Source organism: Chionomys nivalis, chromosome 13, assembly GCF_950005125.1.
Source record: "Chionomys nivalis chromosome 13, mChiNiv1.1, whole genome shotgun sequence".
Classification (NCBI taxonomy): Eukaryota; Metazoa; Chordata; class Mammalia; order Rodentia; family Cricetidae; genus Chionomys; species Chionomys nivalis.
In genome coordinates, this window is record NC_080098.1 from 69,325,471 (window position 1) to 69,346,397 (window position 20,927).

Sequence of the window (20,927 nt, forward strand, 5' to 3'; positions counted from 1 at the left end):
CCTTATTTTCCCACAGCACGTTCCGCCCTCTGACACACTGTCTTTATTGTCCCATGAGATCAGGGAAACCTCTCTCCTGTCTGCAGTGCCTGAGGTGAGTGAACGGAAGGAAGGAAGGAGGGTTTGCAAGAAATGAACAAAAGAGGAACTGGCAGTCTGGTGGCTCCTGCTTATACAGCAAACAGGAAAGATCTCCAGGCCCCTTTCTTGATCCACACAAAGGCTTAGGACTAGGTGATATGTTGGGATCTTCCCATGAACACACAGCCTCAGGGTTGGAACAGGCACTGGACTTGAAAGGATACAGCGCCCCCTGGTGACCAGAATCCCTGCAGCTTCGTGGCCAGCCCCCACCTCTATATATAATTTATATTTTTTTCCAGACAGGGTTTCTCTGTGTAGTCCCGGCTGTCCTGGAACTCACTCTGTAAACCAAGTTCACCACGAACTCAGTGATCCACCCATCTCTGCCTCCCCAGTGCTGGGATTAAAGGCACCACCACCCACCAGCCAGCGGACCAGGTCTTTTAGCCTTGAAGACGTCCAAGGACTATCTTTTCCAGCATAGTTGGAACATGATGGAATATCCAGGCTGGCCCAGAACTCATTAACATGTCTCAGCCTTTAGATCAGAAATTACAGTGGTCCATGACCCCCACTAAGGCTTAGATTTTTTCTCCTCTTGCAGTGTTGGGGACCATTGCAGGATCCTGAACATCCTGGAACATCTCTACCACTGAGCCACATACCCAGTCCTGAGACTTGGAGTTTCAGTTAAGGAAAAGGTCACCAGACTGAGGATTCAAGAGTTCTGGATTCCAGTTTTGGTCGTGACCGTGACTTGTGTGTCTAGTACTTAATGAGCTAGCCAGGGCTAGGACTAGCCACTGTGGGGGAAGATGTCCTGCAGCTAATCTGACAGGAGTTTCCTGGCCTTGTCAGTCGGGGATGACGTCCTTGGTCAGTGTTTGGTGAGTGGCATGCAAACCTGCCTCTCATGGTTCTAACGTCCTTGTAGACTTTTCTCTGTGCTCTGAACACACCTAGAGACAGTACTGCACAGAGCCCTGACTTTCTTACTCATCTTCACACATTAAGCTTGGAGACACTTTTTTTTTTTTTGGTTTTTTCAAGACAGGGTTTCTCTGTAGCTTTGGAGCCTGTCCTGGAACTCCCTTTGTAGACCAGGCTGGCCTCGAACTCACAGAGATCCGCCTGCCTCTGCCTCCCAAGTGCTGGGATTAAAGGTGTGCGCCACCACCGCCCAGCGAGACACTTTTTCTTTTGGCAGTGTTGGGGATTGAGGGCCTCAAGAATATTAGATAAGTGTTGTACCCTTGAGCTACAGCCCTAAACCTAGAAATGTCTTTTAGATATACAGATGTACAGGGTGCTGTTGGATTCTTAAATCTGGAGCATTGTGGAATAGAATATTGAACTATGTAAAAATGTGTTGCATTTGTTTAACTATGTAAAGGTGTGTTACTTTTGTTTATGTAAAGATGTGATACTTTTGTTTAACTGTATAAAGGTGTGTTACTTGGGGCTGGAGAGATGGCTCAGAGGTTAAGAGCACAGGCTGCTCTTCCAGAGGTCCTGAGTTCAATTCCCAGCAACCACATGGTGGCTCACAATCATCTATAATGGGATCTGGTGCTCTCTTCTGGCAGAACACTGTATACTTAATAAATAAATAAAATCTTTAAAAAAAAAAGGTGTGTTACTTTTGTTTAACTATGTAAAGGTGTGTTACTTTTGTTTATGTAAAGATGTGCTACTTTTCTTTAACTATATAAAGGTGTGTTACTTTTGTTTATGCTGCATTTGTTTAACTAGGTAAAGCTGTGTTGCTGTTTCACCTTTTCTACCTAAGGTACACAATTGGTCTAATAAAGAGCTGAACAGGCAGAAGCAGAATAAGCAGAGCTTTCAGGTGGAAAGCCAGACTTAGGGGAAGCAGGAAAGCAGGATAAACAGTATGTAAACAAGGTAAACAAGCCTCAGGAGGCATAAAGATTATAGAAATGTGTTGTGGGGTATTTGTACACTGTGTGAAGATGTAATGCTGTGATTGGTTTAATAAAGAGCTGAATGACCAATAGCTAGGCAGGAGAGATAGGCGGGACTTGAGGGCAGAGAGAGGAAGTAGACACCATTGAGGTGTGTGTGGTGTGTGTTGTGGTGTGTGTCATATGGGTTGTGGTGTGAGTGTGGTGTGTGTCGTGTGGGTGTGTGGTGTGAGTGTGGTGTGTGTGGTATGTGTGATGTGTGTGTGGAATGTGTGTATGGGTGTGTCACGTGTGTGCGTGTGGGTGTGTGGTGTGGATGTGTGGTGTGTGTAGGGTGTGTGGGTGTGGGTATTGCTGTGTGTGTAGAGATTTATTAGAGACCAGAAGTTGTATTATTCCTTGGTGTTGCAGGCATTTTTGAGACACCTCACGTGGCTGCTGTCATACATACACTGGTCCTCTGGAAGGGCAGTAAGCACTTTTAGCCATTAAGTGTAAAATTAAAGCCATTAAATTAAATTTTAGCCATTTAAGCCCAGAAAGTCTATGTTGAAGGTGACCACGCCTTTGGAAGTTATCAACATTTAGATGGCCTTTAAATTTTAGTGATGTGTGGGGCTGGAGTGATGACTCAGCAGTTAAGAACACTTTTTGGTCTTGCAGAGGACCAAGGTTTGGTTCCTGGCATCCACACAATGACTAACAGAACTGGAGTTTATAACTCTGGTTCCAGAATATCCAAACCCTTCACCTCTTCTGCTGCCATGGGCACTGCATACAATTGGTGCACACATATACACAAAGCACACAGATGTATAAAATAAATATAACTTTTTTCTTTGGTTTCTTGAGACAGGGTTTCTCTGTAGCTTTGGACCCTATCCTGGAACTAGCTCCTGTAGACCAGGCTGGTCTCGAACTCACAGAGATCTGCCTGCCTCTGCCTCCTGAGTGCTAGGATTGAAGATGTGTGCCACCACTGCCCGGCTCACAATAAATATAAATCTTAATAAAATGAACCAGGTGATTAACTAACTCACTTATGCCAGTGGTTCAGCTCAGGTTGTATGTTAGGATAATGCCAGAATTTGAAAAATGAAACACTGATGCCAAGGTTCCATGTATTCAACAGATAAAAATCAAGCTGTGTGTGAGCCTAGCCACGGGCTTCCTTCAAAGGCCTCCACATGATCTCACACAAAGCCAGGCTGAACTCACTTTTATCTGAAAGAACTCTGAGAGGATCAGAGACCAGAAGCAAAAGAGGATGGGGGCTGGTTCCACAGCTCAGTGGAAGAACACAGCCAACATGGACAAAAGGCATTAGCTTCAATCCTGAGCACTAAGGAAAAGTGACTCGCTGTGAAGGAGGTACTGGAAAAGGGCGGGAAAGCTCCGTGAAGCATTCAGACGGGGCAAGGAATGCTGCCAAGAAGCAGAGGGGTTCCAGTGTCCCCGTATGCAGCCTGGTCTGGTAGATAGTTGTTGACTTTGAACAGTTCTGTAATGGGGCAGTAGATAAAGAGGAAACAAGTCAGGAAGAGAGTGGGGGCGGGAAACTGGAAATGAGAGTAATTCAACTCTTTTGAGGAGTTTCGCTGGGGAGCAGAACAGAGAAACGGGGAGGTGGCGGAAGGAGAGCGTGGGGTGAAAGGAAGGTCTCTTTGCCGATGTGGAATCAGAGAGCATCAATCAGCTCCTGTATGGCTGGACATGGGGACAGCAAGATGCTGATGCTGGGGACGGACATGAGAAAAGCTGAAAAGAGAAACTCACTGGATGTCTCAGGTGGGAGCTCCTTCTAGAGACTGGAAGAAGATTAGGATGCTGGCTCCTTTGTCAGCGCAGCAGAGGGAGGTGGAAGGGCCATGTCTGCTGACTGCTGATTTCCGACAGTGTCTAGGAGGTGAGTGGGTAGAAACGGAAAGGTTTGAAGATGTCTTAGTTACTGTTCTCTTGCTTTAATGAGACACCATGTCCAGGGCAGCTTATAAAAGAAAGCATTTACTTGGGGACTTGCTTATAGTTTCAGAGTTGGTTATTCTATGTCCATCATAATGAGAAGCATGGCAGGGTGGCAGGTAGGCATGGTATTGGAGCAGTAGCTGAGAGCTTACATCTGATCCACAAGCAGAAACAAAGAGAAAGACTCTGCCTGGCATGGACTTTTTTTTTTTTTTTTTTTTTGGTTTTTCGAGACAGGGTTTCTTTGTAGCTTTGGTGCCTGTCCTGGAACTAGCTCTTGTAGACCAGGCTGGCCTCGAACTCCCAGAGATCCACCTGCCTCTGCCTCCCGAGTGCTGGGATTAAAGGTGTGCGCCACCACCGCCTGGCCTGGCATGGACTTTTGAAACCTTTAAGCCCACTTCATATACCTCCTCCAACAAGATCATTCCCACTCCTACATGGCCACACCCCCCAATCCTTACTGAAGAGTGCCACTAACTGGGGACCAGAATTCAAACATATGTGCCTACAGGGGCCATTCTCATTCAAACCAGCACAGAAGGGAGCCTGCCTGTGTGAAAGAACACAGTCAAGCTTTCCTAAGTGGATTTCTCCAGCTGGACAGCTGCCAGTGAATTCACCAGAAGCTGAGGGCTTTGACAGTCAAACCAGAGAGGAGGGAAGGAGGGACTCCAAGAGTGAGGTGTGGGAGAGGAGAGTGTAAGGGAAGAGGTGATGTGGAGATTCTAGGAAGCAAGACTGGTTGTCACTGTCGTGAGGAGGAGGCTTGGGAGTGTCAAAGGTGTAGACAACTTGAGCACGGATGTCTAGAATCTCAGTAGTGAGAGACTGAGGCATGGGTTTAAGGCAAGCATAGGCTCTGTAGACCTTGTCTATAACGTGTGGGCAGCTAACGCAGCAAGTCCAGAGATTGAGAAGCCAGAACTGGGAAGCGGGCACAGCGTTTTATGCATAGGCAGAGAGCCCGGAAATGACGGCGAGGGGAAAATGGGCACTGGAGTCTTAAAATTAATTTGCTCATTTTGCTGTGGAATGCTGGCTCCTTGCGAGCACAGCTGAAGCTGTCTTGGACACAGAATGCTCCCTGGTATCTGGGAACAGTGTAGGCACTAGGGTTTGTGTGTGTGTGTGTGTGTGTGTGGTATGTGTGCATGTGTGGGTTTCACATGCATATGTCTGTGTGTGTTGTGTGTGTGTGTAAGCCAGAAGTTGACACTGAGTGTCTTTCCCCATTGCCTCCCACTTTGCTGAGAGTCTCACTGAAGCTGGAGCTCGCTGACTCTGGCTAGTCTACCCAGCCTGTTTGCCACTGGAATCTTGTCTCTGCCTCCCTGGAGCTGGGATTACAGGTAGCGACACACCTCAGCTTTTATGTGGGTTCTGGGAATCCCAACTCCACTGAGTTATCTCCCTACCCACAATTTCAATAAAACTCTTTTTAAAAAAAAGATTGGTGTGTGTGTGTTGGATGCTTTAACTACATGTATGTTTGTGCAGGGCATGCATCCATGCATTGCCTGTGGAAGCTGAAGAGGGCATTGGGTTCTCTAGAACCGGAGTTAGAGAGTGGTTATGAGCTCGGATCCTCTGGAAGAGCAAACAGCCAGTGCTCTTGACTGCTGAGCCACCCCTCTAGCGCCCCTGCCCACCCCAAGTAGAAATCTTAAGTATAATATATAATTTAATATATGATTTAATCTTTTGATGTTGTTGCTCTTAGTGGTGGGGTTTTGTGTGTGTGTTTATTTGGTTTGTTTTTGGTATACTCTCGTTTGTAGCTTTGGCTGTCTTGGAACATACTATGGAGACGAGGCTGGCCTCAAGCTCACAGAGATCTTCATCTCTGCTTCCTGGATAATGTAGTCTTTTTGTTTTACTTGTGTGCATGCGTGTGTGCATGCATGTGTTGAAGATTGAACCCAGGGTCTACCTCATCCTAGATATGTTCTGTACCACTGAGCTCTGCCTCTTGTCCCATTTTATTTTTTAATTTTTATTATTTACAGTTGATGAAGCAAGCCAGAGGTTCTCCAGATGTGTCTGCTCTGCACACTACTTGAGTTCTATTGGGCACGAGTGTCTTAGGTGCGTACAATCTACAATCCTTTTTCCTGGCCTTCCTCACCACACCACTCCTCCCCGTGCCTGCCACCCTCTCCACAGCTTAGCTGCCTTGCGGTCCTCTATCCCCAGGCCCAGTCTTCTTACCGTTCCTTGACAAGCCTCACTGTTATCTTTTCCAAGGCTGACACCCAGTTTACTGAAGACAACAACCAAGTAGTGACTCTGCTCGGATGAGCCATGCTTACCCTTCTGACTCAGTTTAGGGGCGCTTCTTTTTTTTTTAAATATTTATTTTATGCATACAATATTCTGTCTGTGTGTATATCTCTTCTGATGCCAGAAGAGGGCACCAGACCTCATTACAGATGGATGTGAGCCACCATGCGGTTGCCGGGAATTGAACTCAGGACCTTTGGAAGAGCAGGCAATGCTCTTAACCACTGAGCCATCTCTCCAGCCCCTAGGGGCACTTCTGTTAACAGAGCCCGAGTCTCCCTCTGTTTGGCTGTTGTTCCTGCTACACAGAACCACACAGAGCCCAAACCACCTCTTGTCCATCTGCTCAAGCAGACTTTAGCTCAGTGGTGGCTGAAGTCAGCTCAGGATGCTCAGTCTCTGGGCCTAGCATAAGGGCCTGGAGTTTGCTACAATGAACACTAGCATACGGTGTTTCAGTGGGGACCCAGGCGAAAGCAAGGTAGCGTGGATTGTGGGCCATAGGCAGAAGGGAGGGAAGTTGGTAGGCAAGTTTTATTATTCATTAATCTGTACACTGTCCACTGGGAGTGGGTGGGGCAGCAGGTGGCTCCTCCCCACTGCCTGGCTTCTCCCTGCAAGTCAGAGCAGACAGAGGCTATGTTTAAAGTTGCTCCCTCTGGCTCCTAGGAGATCACCTCTGTCTTGCGGTCACTGCACAGGCCTTCAGGGCCGGTCACAGGGAGCAAGGCCCTTCTTCCGTTCACGGGTCAACAGGGTCACCAGCTTGGCCTTGATGCCTGCCTGTGCACCTGAGCGGCCAGCTCCTCCAGCCTCATCTAGCTCCAGCTCTAGCAGCCTCCGGTACTGGGCTTCCAAGCTGCTATCCTGGGCCGAGCCAGGCCAACTCAGGTCCTCACTGTTGTGATAGATGGGGCTGGATAGGGGGCTGTGGCCAGGAGGGCCCTCTTGGGACTTAGGACCCCCATTGGACAGCCCAGGACTGGCCTCCAGCATACACAGGTTCTCATAGAGGTGCTCTCTAGTGGCTGTGGGCTTGCTGGTCTGCTTACACACAGACGCATAGAGACTGGATACTGTTTCTTCTTGTGTAGGACTAAGCAGCAGCGGCAGACTTTGAGGCCCATGATCGGCCACAGGCAACTTTCTGGAAGTGGCCAGCTCAAACCCTGGGGCTACTTCCCGAAGCTCTCCAGGGGGCTCTAGGGAGGGCAGGGAGAGGGCCCGAGGCAGAGGGCAGGGCGGGGATGTGGCTGCCTCTGGAAGACGGTCCCGCTGGCGGGCAATGGCTGCAGCCACAGCTCCACATATGTCTGGGGCACGTGGACTACTGAAGGCAAAAAGGCCCTCACCCGAGTCACAGCGGCGACCGGCCTCAAAAGAGAACACACCCTGCACGCGAGAGACACAGGCAGGGGTCAGTGGCTGAGGAGCCAGGACACTGACCACCTTTCCCTACAGGGACCCGTCAGGTTGGCCAGCACCTCACCTTGTCGGAGCCGAACTTGCGCAGGAAACGGTAGGGCCAGCTGTAGCAGGCCTGGGGGTTAGAAGTCTCCCGAAGCTGAATGTCATCTTGGCCCAGCACCAGGAGGTAGGGGCCTTTCAGCTGGCAGCGGGTGGTGGCTTCCGTCCTCTGTATGACCACTGGAAACTCGGCCACTGTACTCAGGAAGCAAGGACATTTCATCAGTTCTTAGAGACCACTGCTGGGGTGGGTGTAAGGCTGCCCCGGGGTCTTCCCTGAGTCACCTTCTTGCCAGGAGGAGTAGATAGAGTTTTCCTCCATGGGAACAAAGCCTCTTTTTGGAGTCTCAGCCTGTCCTGATGTAGAACATTCTCCGGTGCCCTGAGGAACAGATTTGCGTTGTCAGTTAGAGCCCGACCTGTTCCTCCGGCCACCTCTCCCACGGGGTCGGGGTGATCAGGCAACAGCTCCCATGCACTCTGCCTCACACTCTGCAGTGCTCTGGGCTCTCCTGCGTCATTTCCCATCTGCACTATGGGGCAGCAATCCCCACTGGGCTCCCCTGAGGGTGCTGGTCTTGGAGCACAGCCATCTCTGTAGTGCAGGGTGTTCCTAGTGCTCTAACGTACCAAGGGGATGTTTCTACAGCCCCTATGTGTGGCCAGGGGCTGGGCTGGCTTCCTTATGGCTTTGACAGCATGCTTCAGTGAAGAGGCGAGGAAGTGGGGGGCGGGCAGCCTCAAGTAATAGTCCAGCCTTCGCCAATCATCTCACTATCGCCATCTGCAGGTCACCCCTGACCTTCCCTGACTTCCATTACATGGCCGGTCCCACAGTTCTTTCAGGTTCTAATTGTCCACCATAGCTATCTTGATCCATGAGCACAGACAAAGCCAAACCCCACCTCCTTTCATCCTGTTCATTTCTTAATTTAGAAACAATTGGTACAAACCAACATCACTATTTTAAGGAACAATTCAGTGGTTTTTAGTATAGTCACAAGGTTGTGTAGCCATAGCAGCACCAAATTCCAGAGCTCATCATCATGGCAAATGACAGTCCAGTGCCCATCAGCCGTCACTACCCACTCCCCCGCCCCCCAGCGCCTGACAACCGTGCACCTGCACTGTCTGTATGGATTTGGTTGTTCTGGATATATCATATGAATTTTTAAAGCTCTTATGTGCTACCGTTTGTGTTTAGCTTCTTTCATATCATATTGTTCCCAGGCTTTTTTTTTTTTTTTTTTGAGGCAGGATCTCAAGTAGCCCAGGCTGGCCTGGAACTGGCCATATAGCCAAGGATAACCTTGCATTGCTGAACCTTCTACTTCCACCTTCCAAACGCTGGGGTCACAGGCCTGGACCACCTTGCCTAGCTTACGGTTCTGTTTAAGTCTTCATCAGGGGATGGCCCTGTGTGGTCTCATCTCTTGGCAATGGTGACTAGTGTTGCCACGAGCACTGGTGGGTACACTTTGCCTGAACATCTCCTTTCATTCTCTTGGTTATGCATGAATCTGGAACTGCAGCCATATGGTAACTCCATGATTGGTTTTAAAAAACGTTTATTACTTATTGCTAAGTGTATGGGTTTTTTGCCTACATATGTGCCCGTTGACTACAAGTGTACAGTAGCCATGGAGGCTAGAAGAGGGGGTCTGATCCCTTGAGACTTAACAGTTGTGAACTGCCATGTGAATGCTAGGAATTGAACCCAGGCCCTCTGCAAGAGGGGCCAGTGCTCTAACCGCTGAGCCATCTCTCCAGCTGCTCTAAGATTAGCTTTCTGAGAAACTACCAGGCTTGTTTGTCTTTCTGTCATGAACCCTGAATCTTCAGAACCAGTAGCCTCTGGTTTTAATACTCCAAAGCCATTCCTCTGATTCAGTATAAAACCTTCAACCCACACATGGTCCAAGATGGTTTCAACAGGGGCTGGAGAGATGGCTCAGAGGTTAAGAGCACTGACTGCTCTTCCAGAGGTCATGAGTTCAATTCCCAGCAACCACATGGTGGCTCACAACCATCTGTAATGAGATCTGGTCATTCTTCTGGCCTACCGACAGGATACTAAATAAATAAATAAATAAACCTTTAAAAAAATATTTAATAAAAAAAAAGATGGTTTCAACAGGTGCTCACTGAACTTCCCAAATGTACTGACTCTTGTGTGCCTCAGCTACTGGCTGGCCTACTTTCTGCTCCTCAAACATGCCATGTTTCCCTGCCCCAGGGCCTTTGCCCATGACACCAGCATTACAATATTTGTCATTGTGTCTTAGACACCTTTCTCAAACCTCTGCCTGGGTGAGTTCTCACCTGCTATGCAGGCTCAGCCCACTGTCTCCTCCTTAGAGAGGTCTCCTGATCTAATGTTTGGTTTTCCTATAGCATACATGGGGATCTGAGATCATTCTGTGGGTTTCTGAACTGTTGCCCAGATTTGCCAGACTTTGGCACTGCTTACCAAGTGGCAGAATCTGGCTAAGCAAGGACATGAGTAGGAGGGGTGAGGTGGTCCCCGCAGGCCAGTTCACTTTACACTCACCGGGAAAGCCAGCTGGCAAATGGGGCCAATCCATGATTGGCGGTGCTGTGCAGCCAGCAGGTGGCTTCGCTCAGTGGTAGTAATCAGGAAGGCACCGGTGTCCCTGGGACAATTCTCACCATCGGCCGGCAGAACAGACACACAGTCAGCCAAACGTATGACCCGACGTTCGCCTCGACGGCCAGGCCCTACAGATCTGTCGCCTGCTGGCCCCAGGCCACCATCACGAACATCCCAGCTTTCCAGCCGAGCTACACCTGATGGGCCTCCTGCATACAGCAGAGCCCACACTTTCCGCCAGTATTTCTGTAAAGAGAGAGACCGTTGGGAAGAAGGCTTCCCTGCCACTTGGCTGTGTACAAGCTGCTGAGCAACTGGCCGCCTTGCTTCTGCCTCCCTAAGACTTTAGGGTATAAAGGAAGGAGGAGGCCTTGCTCGGGCAAAGGTAAGCAGGAAGAAGTCTGTATTTAGGGTTGGTCATGCCCGAGTTCAAATCCCACCCTCCCTGCCCTTTTCTGAATGACCTTCATAGCTCGCCTCTCAAGGTCATGAGAATATAAGCCTGGACTTCTACTGGACTGTCTGTAAAGTATCTAGTGGTCGGGGCGGGTCAGCTGACACCGCCGTTAAGCTATCTATTGCCAGTCCCAACCGAAAAGGGCACTTAGGCCATGGGCTGGGTGTGGTGGGAAGGAGGCCTCAGCTTCAGGCTGCTAAGGAAGGAAACATGCAAATGATACCTAGCAAAGGAAACAGTTTTTCTACCCAGGGAACAGTTGCAGCTGAACTGTGGGTGTAGAGTCTGATGCTCAAGGAGCACAATGAATCCCCAACCCCTCTCCTTCCCAGTATCTGGAGACCCTGTCTTGGTCTGCAGGATGCTGCTTCATCCTTGGGAGACTCCTGCCCCTCAGACCTTGACCTTCTCCAGGAGCTCTGGAGCCATCATACACATAGGTTTCGGTTCTTAGGACCATGGTCTTGGCATCTCTGAGGCCATCTTAGAAAGGAAGCTTCAGCCCTAATCTCAGGCCAAGAACCTCCACTCCCAAATTCTCAGGTTTCAGCCCACCCAGACTCCCTTCCCAGTTCTCGCAGGTCTAGACAGGCTGTCTAGGTAGGCAGAGGTCTTTTCCTCTGCCCACGGCTGTCAGGCAGCCTGGGGCTCCCACCTTGCCAAACTTCATGTGCTGCTGGTAAAGGACGCCATCCTTGACAGGGGTCTCCACAGACTCCATGGCCACGGCTGCTCTGAAGACCCGAGGAGATTGGTGACTGGCTGGACGGGAACCCTCTTACTTCCCCTTCTGGCCACTTCCCCCTCCCTCTGTCCAGTGACAGCTGCAGGGACAGGGGGAGGGGAGCCTGGTCTTCACTGAAGGGGTAGCCGTCAGAACCAATCTCTCCCTTGGGGTTCTCGTGTTCTGAGACCACACCTGCCTACAGGAGCATGAGGCCACTGGGGGCCACGGCCTCTTGCGCATGCACCTGCATCAGCTGGCCGTGAGTGTCTGACCACAGGATGGATGCCCTGAGTCACAAGTTCTGAGCCCTCCCCCATCCCCAGGAAGCTGTGCACCCCGAGGATAGGAACTACACAGCCCTGGCCCATTCTTGGACCCTCCTCTCTCCAGACTGCTGAACTCTCGTCTGCCATTCCGAGGTCGACAAGCCTCTCTAGCAGTATTGGCGTGATCCAGGACCTTGGGTACACTAAGGACATTGCTCTACTACCGAGTACATTCCCAGCCCAATCATAAACATTTCTGAAATTCAGTTTCTCCTCTTCATCCTCACCCGACCTTGGCCCACCTTGGCTGCGTCCACCAACCCTCCTATTCCCTTTCAGCCTAGTCTGGGCCACTCCATCCCGTGTTCTTGCCTTTACTTCCTGAGTTGTATTTTTTCACACCAGTCCCTTCTGGGCGCCCCTTACCACTGCTCTTCCTGCCAGAGGTGGCTGCTTCTTCCCAGAGGCCTTCCCTGACCACTTTCCAAGGTTGGAGAGCGAAGCACCCCCACAGCACACCAGGCAGCAGTCCACAAGGCTCTACACATCCAGGGTCACTGCTTGTCACGTTGACTGTGGGTGGCAGGCCCCCAGTATGCTCCCCAGGGAGGTCACATGCTCCTCAAAGCTTTGCTTCCTGCCCAGTCTTTCCCCCACACCGCCCCACTTGCCTTGCTGGAGCCCTCTCTGTTGGGGCTGTGCATGAGTATGAATTATGTGTCTTGTCACTCATGCAATGTCACCTTGGGAAAGGACGCTGTGACCAGACTGAGGAATGCTCTTTTGGGGTCACACAGCAGACATGGAAATACATTCAAGGAGCCGTGGGCTCCTGGCTCCTTGCCCACAGTGATCTGGGTGGCTGAGCTCACACGGCCTGTCTTAGCCTTTGCATTCTCATCGACATTTCGACAATGAGGAAATTAAGGCTCAGATAGGTTAAGTAACTTGCCAGAGGCCACACACTAAGTGACAAACATGGGTTGAGCAACTGCCATCTTTGCTGAATCGGCATAATGCTCCTGGCGCAGAGGAACCGAGGTACCTGGCTGCTGCTATGCCGTTTCTTTGCCCCCTCTTGCTGCAAGTCTAAAGTCGGGGTTGGTGGGCTACTCTTACAACAGGCATCTGCATGTCTGAGTCTTACCGGAGGCTCCCCAGTTATGGCAGCACCTACCTGGTTCATTTCTGTCCTTAAAGCCCAGTAAAGAGTGGGGCAGAACAGAGGCAGGGGGTGTCTGTGGCCAGACCGGCAGTTCTGTGGCATCTACCACTTCCTCTGCAGATGGAACAGAGGATTTCTGGCTGGGAGCCTGCACGGCAGGGAGGGGTAGCCAGAGGCTTCAGAGGCTCTGGAGTCATCACAGGAGACACTAGTAGCAGTGTCAGGTGGCAGAGAGACCAAGGACACCACCATTTCCCCATGGGCCCCAGCTGTGGTTCCTCTGAGTTTTTGGGCATTCCTGACCAATTATCGTGAGCCCCCAGACGGGGACAGCAGCCAGGCAGTCCCTTCTATAGGAGTCTGGCAACTCTGGAAAATATTGATGTCTTGCCTCAGGATGGTACTGGAGCAGAGGGTGAGGCTTGTACAGGAACCAGGGGGCAATGGGTGAGAAAGAGGAAGCACTGGTCTGAGATAGAAGGGATTGTGCTTTAATGGCAGTCGGGAAAGGAGAACAAAAATAGTAATTCTGGGGGGCACTGGGGTTGCCCAGGCCAGCTGGGCCAAGGGAGCTGGCTTCTTGTCTTGAGGGCTGGTGTATGCCTGGCTGGAGTCCTGTGACTGATGCCTCTTGGGGAGAGGAGGGAAGAGACAGCTCAGAAGTCCATAGAACTGTGGGCCAGGTAGTCCTTGCGGCCAATATTGCTGACCTGCTTGGTCTGCATAGCTTCAAGCTTGGGGCAGTCAGTGATCCGATGGCCAAGGCCTCCACAGAAGGCACAGCCCCGTTCTCCTGGGAATGGAGAGAAGGGTTAGCAAGGTCACAGGATCTTGATCTTGACCCCAGACTGACCCTACAGGCCTGGACTGGTTTCCTGGTTCCCAGCCCCAGGCTACCCAGCCGCACACTGGAGACCGGGGTTCCTGCTCTACACTTACCTCCAATGTCCAACATGGATTCGTCCCCACAGTGCAGCACTTGTAAGACAGGCGGCACCTTCTGCTTGGCCTCCAGCAACAAGGCTTTGAGGTCCATGAGCACTGACTCGTCTAAGGAAAAGGGATAACAGGCACCATCAGGTTCCAAACTGGAACTAGAACCCAGATAGCTAAATGTGGAGGACCCAAAGTAGAACCACAGTAGCTGTGCAGACAGACTCACCACAGGCCTTGTTGATGAAGGTGGTAGCAATGCCTGTGTTTCCTGAACGCCCGGTGCGGCCAATCCGGTGCACTGCAATGAAAGGAACAGCCTTGAGCCCACTACCTGGACGCCTGGCCCTCATCCTGTCCAGCCCACCAATATCCCGGGCTCCTACCATAGTTCTCGATTTCTTCAGGCATGTCATAATTGATGACGTGCTGGATGGCAGGAAAGTCGAGGCCTTTGGAGGCCACATCTGTGGCCACTAAGACATCCTTCTTGCCTTCCCGGAATGCCTCAATGGCCTTGGTCCGCTCTTCCTGGTCTAGGGTGGGTGAGCTATGTGTCAGAACTATAGTAGCAATGTTGGGAGTAGCAAAGGCTGGCCAGGTAGGGGCAGGGAATGAGAAGGCACAGAGCCGTCATGACAGCAGGTCTATGCCAGTGAAGTAACCATCCTGACCTTTGCCCCCATGAATGGCCACCGCCTCAACCCCCTTGAGCAGGAGGTATTCGTGAATGGCATCCACATCTGCTTTCTTCTCTGCAAAGATGAGCACCTGCCCAAAAAGGCCAGCTCTAGTCAGAGGGTATCACCCCGAGTCCCCCAGCATAGATCCCTACCATCATCTCCCATCCTGGGAACTCTGGGAACTAGGGACCAGCCTAGTCCAGCTGTACTCACAGGTGGGGGTGTCTTCTGCAAACACTCGAGCAGGTATACCATCTTGGCTTCCTCCTTCACGTATTCCACCTCCTGCCGCCATAGGGCCAGGTCAGGTGATCCCAAGGCTAGGCTCACCAGCCACGGCCCTGACACTGCAGCTAGGTCCCCAAGCTAGGTGACCAGGAGCCTCTTGCCATTGAGGGGCTGGGCAGTCTAAGAATGGCCTTGGCTAAAGGTCAGAAGGTGGGCTCTTCAGTTAACATCAGGGGAGAGTGGCTAGCTTCAGTCTGTACTGGTAAGACTCTGCTCCTTGGGAGTGCCTGCCTACCTGGATGACATCCAGGCTGGCTGCTCCAGCACGTCCCACATTGATGGTGACAGGCTTTACTAGGGCACTCTTGGCAAAGTTCTGAATCTTCTTCGGCATGGTGGCACTAAAGAGCAGGGTCTGCCGCTGGCCCTGAGGGAGTGAGTGTGGGGACAGGGACTGAGGCAGTGGTTCTCAACCTGTGGGACACGACCCTTTTGGGGTTTGTATCAGACATCCTACACATCAGGTATTTACAAGTCATTACAGTAGCAAAATTACAGCTATGAAGTAACAACAAAAATAATTTTATTGGGGGCTGGGGTTCAATTCCTAACACCCACATGGCAGCTCACAACCATCTGTAACTACAGTTCCAGGGGATCTAACACCCTCACACAGATATGAATGCAGATAAAACACCAATGCACATAAAATAAAATTAAATAAAATCTTTAAAAAAATAATTTAATGGTTGGGCGTCACTGTGACATGAGAAACTGTATTAAGGGGCTGCAGCATTAGGAAGGTTGAGAACCACTGAGCTAAGGGCATGCAGGGGTAGATAGAGGGCACCCAGGGGATGGGGTCTGAGGATGCTGAACAGCTGAGACACAGACCCTGAAAAGCAGAGACCCTCTGCAGGTCAAGTGTGCACATGTCTGTGCATGAGTGCCTGGGTGAGGCAAGGGTCAGGCACCTTAAAATAGGAGAAGATGGTACGGATGTCACCCTCAAAGCCCATATCGATCATGCGGTCAGCCTCATCCAGGGCCAGGTAGCGACAGATGTCCAGGCTGACCATTTTCTTCTGGAGCAAATCCATGAGGCGTCCGGGCGTGGCTACCATCATGTGGACACCACTGAAAAGGAAGAAACCCTGCAGTTCGGGCTGCCTGGCTCTCCACATCACCTGCTAAGAGGCCCACTTTGCCTTCTGCTGACGCTGTTTCCTTCCCTGCCTCTCAGCACGTCCCCCGTGCTAGCCTATGCACAGCGCTGTTTCGTTCCCTGCCTCTCAGCATGTGCGCGTGAACTGATTTGGTAGGGGCTGCACTTTTCTGGCCTGCACCTATCCTGAAACACCTTTCCCAAGAGGGCTGCCCTGAGCCTCCAAGACCCCTGATTCCTACATCCCTTTGTTGGCCTCGCTGGGCTCGCTTTCCCGGTAAGTTGACGTTATCTTTTCTGTGCCTGAATCTTCCCTGAGCCTGTGGATACCTCAGACACAGGGATGGGTTCTGGTATGACTATGATCTCAGGGCCTTGTACAGAGTGCTGGAGATATCTGATGGAGATTGCACTACCTGAATGGAACAGAAGTGCTACTGCTGCTGGGGTTTGGTCCCTATCGGTACCTTAGTCTCCTTGGTTAATCATGGTGAATAGCTCCGATTTTTCTGGACGCCCTATGTTTCAGTATCTGAGCTTCTGCATGAACTACCCTCTGAGAAATTCAAATAGCACCTTCCCTGCGAAGTTGTCTTCGGCTTCTTATATCCCAGAGAATGGGACATCCCATCTACCACATTCCACAATACCCAGCCACATCCTTCCATCCCGCTCCAACCCGTTTTCCCTCAAGGGCTGGACTCACAGGACTCTGTGAGGATCATATGGTAGCTAAACTAAAGGATTCTTTTGCATCTCTGGGCACTTTGGGGATGCCTGTGGAACAGGGTGCCTGTACATACTGTCGGATGGTCTCCATCTGCTCTTTCACTGACATTCCCCCAATGCAGAGAGCACAGCGCAGCAGGGGTGAGCTGTCCTCCTGCAGCAGTCGACAATAATACTCCAGGATGCCATGGGTCTGCCGGGCCAGCTCTCGCTAAAGATGGAGGGACAAAGCTGGTACCAGAAGTCAGCCCCAGTCCTTCTCCTGGCCCCCAGGCTAGCCTAGCTTACCGAGGGGCAGATGATGAGCCCGTAAGGCCCTTCACGCTTGGAGAAAGGCAACCGCTTCTCTTGTTCCAGGCAGAACATGATCACAGGCAGTGTGAACACTAGTGTCTTGCCTGACCCCGTGAAGGCAATGCCAATCATGTCCCGACCGGACAGACTGTTGGAAGAGGACAGCTTCAGGACTGGGCCCAGGGAAGACCATGGACAAATGGGCACTGCTTCTCTGCTGTAGGCCCCAAGGACCACACGCCCACAGCCCATACTCACATGGTAGGGATGCCCTGGATCTGAATCGGTGTTGGGTGGAGGATGCCTTTTTTTTTCAGGCCTCGAAGGATGGCTGTAAAAATAATGTGTCTACTAGAGTCCCGAATCCTGTAAAATTAGCTCTTCCTCTAAGTTGCAAGTCATGGAACAGAGGCTTGAGATCATGAAACAGCGGGTACAGAGCCGCATCTACCTGAGCCTAACAGCATTCTCACTAGGGCTCTGCCTACGCAGAAGACAGTGAACACGTACAGCCAAGGCCTTTGCACACAAGCCTAAAGAAACCCTTTCTCTAGCCAGGAGCGGAGTCCACACCTGTAACCCTGAAGGCAGGAAGCACAGCAAAGTGTATCTCTCAAGAGAACCTGCCTGGACCAAGTTCTGAGACAACTAGGACTCCATGAGGACACCTGGCTTCAACCAATCCACCTCGTCACCTCCACACACGGTGTGATAGGCCACGCCTACAATGTGAGCACTAGCATTCGGGAGGGATGAAGTAGGAGGACAGCTTTGAATCTGAGGTCAGTCTGGGCTGCAGAGTGAGATTCTGTCACAAAAGGACTTCTGCCCTGAAATGCACCACCACCACCAACCACCAAGGGAAATTCCCACTGCTGAGCTCAGCTGGGGCTAGTGGGGCTACACAATCTCAGGGGCATTACTGTAAAAGCATGGCAACTCCCTCTCCCCGCATACCGGCAGGAAACTTCATCTCCTTAAAACTCTTGATGGGTGGTGGGATACCATCTCCCTCTACCAGGATGTGGTACTTCTTCCGAACACGCTCATGCCGCTCTTCCGACATGCTCAGGACGTAACGTGGGGGTGTCCAACTATAGGTAGGCAGCACACAGGAGAGGTCAGCAAGGGCTGTTAGTATAGCTGGGCCTTGGGGTATCGCTGCCAGTCTTCAGCCACAAAGACATACCTGGTTTTGATTGGATCATCGTATGTGATGCCTTTGGCCATTTCCTTCACTGACATCAAAGCTGGGGAGACAAACAAAGCTCAATGGGGTGACTGCTTCCCAAAGGCCAGACCCCTTGAGGTTGGGAGGAGGTGGCTCAGCCTACCTCCTCTTTGCACCAGCTATAATCTTACCTCGGCCTTCAGCCACGCTCTCCAGAATCTTTTCTTCTTCCTTCAGTTGCTTTTCCTTTGCCGATTCCTTGCGCGCTGACAAAAGAAGGCAAAGATGTCAGAGAGTCAGAAGCACTGCGCCTCAGGCTCAGTCCCTCTCCTTTCTGCTCAGCCCACCTTCAGCCTTCTCTTTGAGGTGCTGGTGCTGATCCAGGAGGCTGACGTTGGACTGAGGGCCCAACGGGATGTCGTCCTCATCTCCTCGGGGCTCACTGCCACTGTCCTGCTGCTCTTCCTCCGCAGCCCCCTTGCGTCTTCGCTGCAGCAGCTTCTGGAGCTGAGGTCCCGCCAGTGTCCCTCAGAGTCAAGCCCCGGACTCGGTAGGTGGGGAACAGCACAGGGAGGGTGGGCGCCAGGTCCCTGGCTCTTTCCGGGAAGGGGATCGTGTGCACGGAAGCGCACATCTGCCCGGAACTCAGCTTCCCCAGTCCCTCGTCTGTCTCAGAACCGCGTCCCAAGGTCTCGCCCTCCCGCTGACACGCCCCCCGTTGCCCCTGGAATGCGGCCCCTCACCAGTAGCTGCCGGCGCTGCCGCAACGGCACGTAAGGTACATAGTCCTCGTCGTCTTCATCCTCATCCTCGGAGCGGCTCCCTCCCGCGGCCGCGTCGTCCGCGCGAGCCCGCTGCAGAGACCTGAGTCAGCCCGCGGCCCCTCCCCCTGCCCGATCCCCCTCGCGTGGACCCAGCCTCGTCCCCACCTTCCGCTCGGGTTCCGACTCCTCCATCGTTGGTCGCACACATGCGCAATGCCGGGGGAACACGCCTCATGTGAGCTCCAATCAGACGGGAAAAAACTGTAGCTGTCGCCTAGCAACATCATGAACAACGGATCGCGTACAGGGACAAACTTCCTCCTGCGCTTTTGTGGGCGGGCGCAAGAGCCTATTCAATGTGTCTGGCAAAGTTTTGTGGGTAACGGGAGGACTTGAGGCATGCGCAGAAGACTCAAGTTGTGTCGTGAAATAACCCGCTGAACAACAGCGGAGCAAGGCGTTCTTCCCCGCTCGCGCCCGGGGAGAATGCTGCTCCCTCTGATGGCCAGGAGTCCCAGCCCAGCTAGAGGGGTTCCCGGGGCTGCCAAAATAGATGAAACTCCTCACCCTAGGGCTCAGAAATAAAATAATGGTCACGGTGAGTTTGTTTTTGAGATAGGGCTTCTCTGTCGTGGAACTCACAGATCCACCTGCCTCTGCCTCCTGAGTGCAGGAGTTAAAGACCTGGCAGTCAGTGTTACCGAAGCCTTATTGTCAATGACATAAATCTCAGAGTGACTGGCTAAGGGCTTCCCCGGAAGTGAAGGAATCAGCACCAAGAGAGCAGGAAGGGGGCTGAGCATGTAGAGAAGTACACAAATTCCTCAGGGCGCCGGGCGATGGTGGCGCACGCCTTTAATCCCAGCACTCGGGAGGCAGAGGCAGGCGGATCTCTGTGAGTTCGAGACCAGCCTGGTCTACAAGAGCTAGTTCCAGGACAGGCTCCAAAGCCACAGAGAAACCCTGTCTCGAAAAACCAAACAAAAAAAAAACAAAAAAAAAAAAAACAAAAACAAAAACAAATTCTTCAGGGCACAGAGATCTCCAAGGCTGGAGTGAGGTAGGGGGAAAGGAGACTGGGCTCAGGATGTCATGAGTCCAACTTCACTCTAAGGAGGAAGGATAGAGTTAGAGCTGGCAGCCCCTTCCTAAGCCTGTATCTGCAATGGGTGCAATGATCACCGTACAGTAGTGCCAGACAGGGAGCAGAGGGACAGGACACGGTGTGAAGACTATCAGGATTTGTTTTTCTAGCGAAGGCTGCCCTCAAACTTGTGGTCTTCCTGCCTCAACTCAGGAATGCTGGGTTGTGTGTGCCACAATACCTAGCATGGAATCCCACAAAGGCAATGCAAATCGATCTTCAAGATATTCAAGGCTTCTCTTGTAGGAGGTAAAGGATGAGCAGGGATTAAGAGAAAAAAGCCAGCCAGGCGGTGGTGGCGCACGCCTTTAATCCTAGCACTTGGGAGGCAGAAGCAGGTGGATCTCTGTGAGTTCGAGGCCAGCCTGTTCTACAAGAGCTAGTTCCAGGACAGAAACCAAAAGCTACAGAGAAAGCCTGTCTCGAAAAATCCCCCCCCAAAAAAAAGAGAGAGAGAGAGAGAAAAGCCAGATGTGGTGGCACACACCTTTAATTTCAACACTCTTGGCAAGCCAGATTTCTAAATATGAGGCCAGCTGGGACAACACAGTGAATTCCCCCCCCCTTTTTTTTCTCAAGACAGGGTTTCTCTATGTAAACAATCCTGACTGTCCAGGAACTTGCTTTGTAGACCAGGCTGGCCTTGAACTTTCTGAGCTCCACCTGCCTCTGGGACTAAAGGTGTGTAGCCGTTGGAAGTGTGAGAAACACAGCTAACAAATACAGAGAAAGGCTTCACCTGCTTTCCCTTCCTTGTACTGGCCAAGAGGCAGGATTTGTGAGCCTGTGGTCTGTGTCCTGTTCTCTTTCTTTGGAAGGAAACTGACACCCAGTCCCATGATGGGGCCTGGAGGACGAGGACGGGC

At 51.6% G+C, this 20,927-nt stretch overlaps 2 protein-coding genes across 2 annotated transcripts; both read right to left on the bottom strand.

Moving 5' to 3' along the window:
- Positions 1 to 6,638: 6,638 nt before the first annotated feature.
- Positions 6,639 to 11,925, bottom strand: Dok3 (docking protein 3). The gene is made up of 5 exons (XM_057787783.1): positions 11,448 to 11,925; positions 10,276 to 10,581; positions 8,010 to 8,106; positions 7,747 to 7,919; positions 6,639 to 7,649 (listed from the first exon to the last, which is right to left on the bottom strand). Exons 1-5 carry the CDS (start codon positions 11,511 to 11,513, stop codon positions 6,963 to 6,965), a joined length of 1,329 nt encoding a protein of 442 aa, XP_057643766.1. The 5' UTR covers positions 11,514 to 11,925; the 3' UTR covers positions 6,639 to 6,962.
- Positions 11,926 to 13,425: 1,500 nt separating this feature from the next.
- Ddx41 (DEAD-box helicase 41) lies at positions 13,426 to 19,140 on the bottom strand. Its single transcript, XM_057787430.1, has 17 exons — positions 19,083 to 19,140; positions 18,897 to 19,007; positions 18,501 to 18,660; positions 18,345 to 18,419; positions 18,172 to 18,232; positions 17,940 to 18,076; positions 17,241 to 17,313; positions 16,977 to 17,130; positions 16,763 to 16,899; positions 15,769 to 15,931; positions 15,090 to 15,221; positions 14,780 to 14,851; positions 14,558 to 14,654; positions 14,270 to 14,419; positions 14,113 to 14,184; positions 13,890 to 14,000; positions 13,426 to 13,743 (listed from the first exon to the last, which is right to left on the bottom strand). The coding sequence occupies exons 1-17, from the start codon at positions 19,107 to 19,109 to the stop codon at positions 13,607 to 13,609; spliced, it is 1,869 nt and encodes a 622-aa protein (XP_057643413.1). The 5' UTR covers positions 19,110 to 19,140; the 3' UTR covers positions 13,426 to 13,606.
- Between the last annotated feature and the right edge of the window lie 1,787 nt (positions 19,141 to 20,927).

Bases quoted from the DNA above. Each gene is read 5' to 3' on its own strand.
- Dok3 (XM_057787783.1), bottom strand. From the start codon at position 11,513: ATGGAGTCTGTGGAGACCCCTGTCAAGGATGGCGTCCTTTACCAGCAG. The intron at 7,920-8,009 runs GTGACTCAGGGA...TCCTGAGTACAG, and splicing joins CTACTCCTCCTGGCAAGAAG to TGGCCGAGTTTCCAGTGGTC. The intron at 7,650-7,746 runs GTGAGGTGCTGG...TCTCGCGTGCAG, and splicing joins GCAAGTTCGGCTCCGACAAG to GGTGTGTTCTCTTTTGAGGC.
- Ddx41 (XM_057787430.1), bottom strand. From the start codon at position 19,109: ATGGAGGAGTCGGAACCCGAGCGGAAG. The intron at 18,661-18,896 runs GTGAGGGGCCGC...GCGGGACCTCAG, and splicing joins GGCAGCGCCGGCAGCTACTG to CTCCAGAAGCTGCTGCAGCG. The intron at 13,744-13,889 runs GTAAGTGTAGAG...CTCCATTCCCAG, and splicing joins ATCCATGTTGGACATTGGAG to GAGAACGGGGCTGTGCCTTC.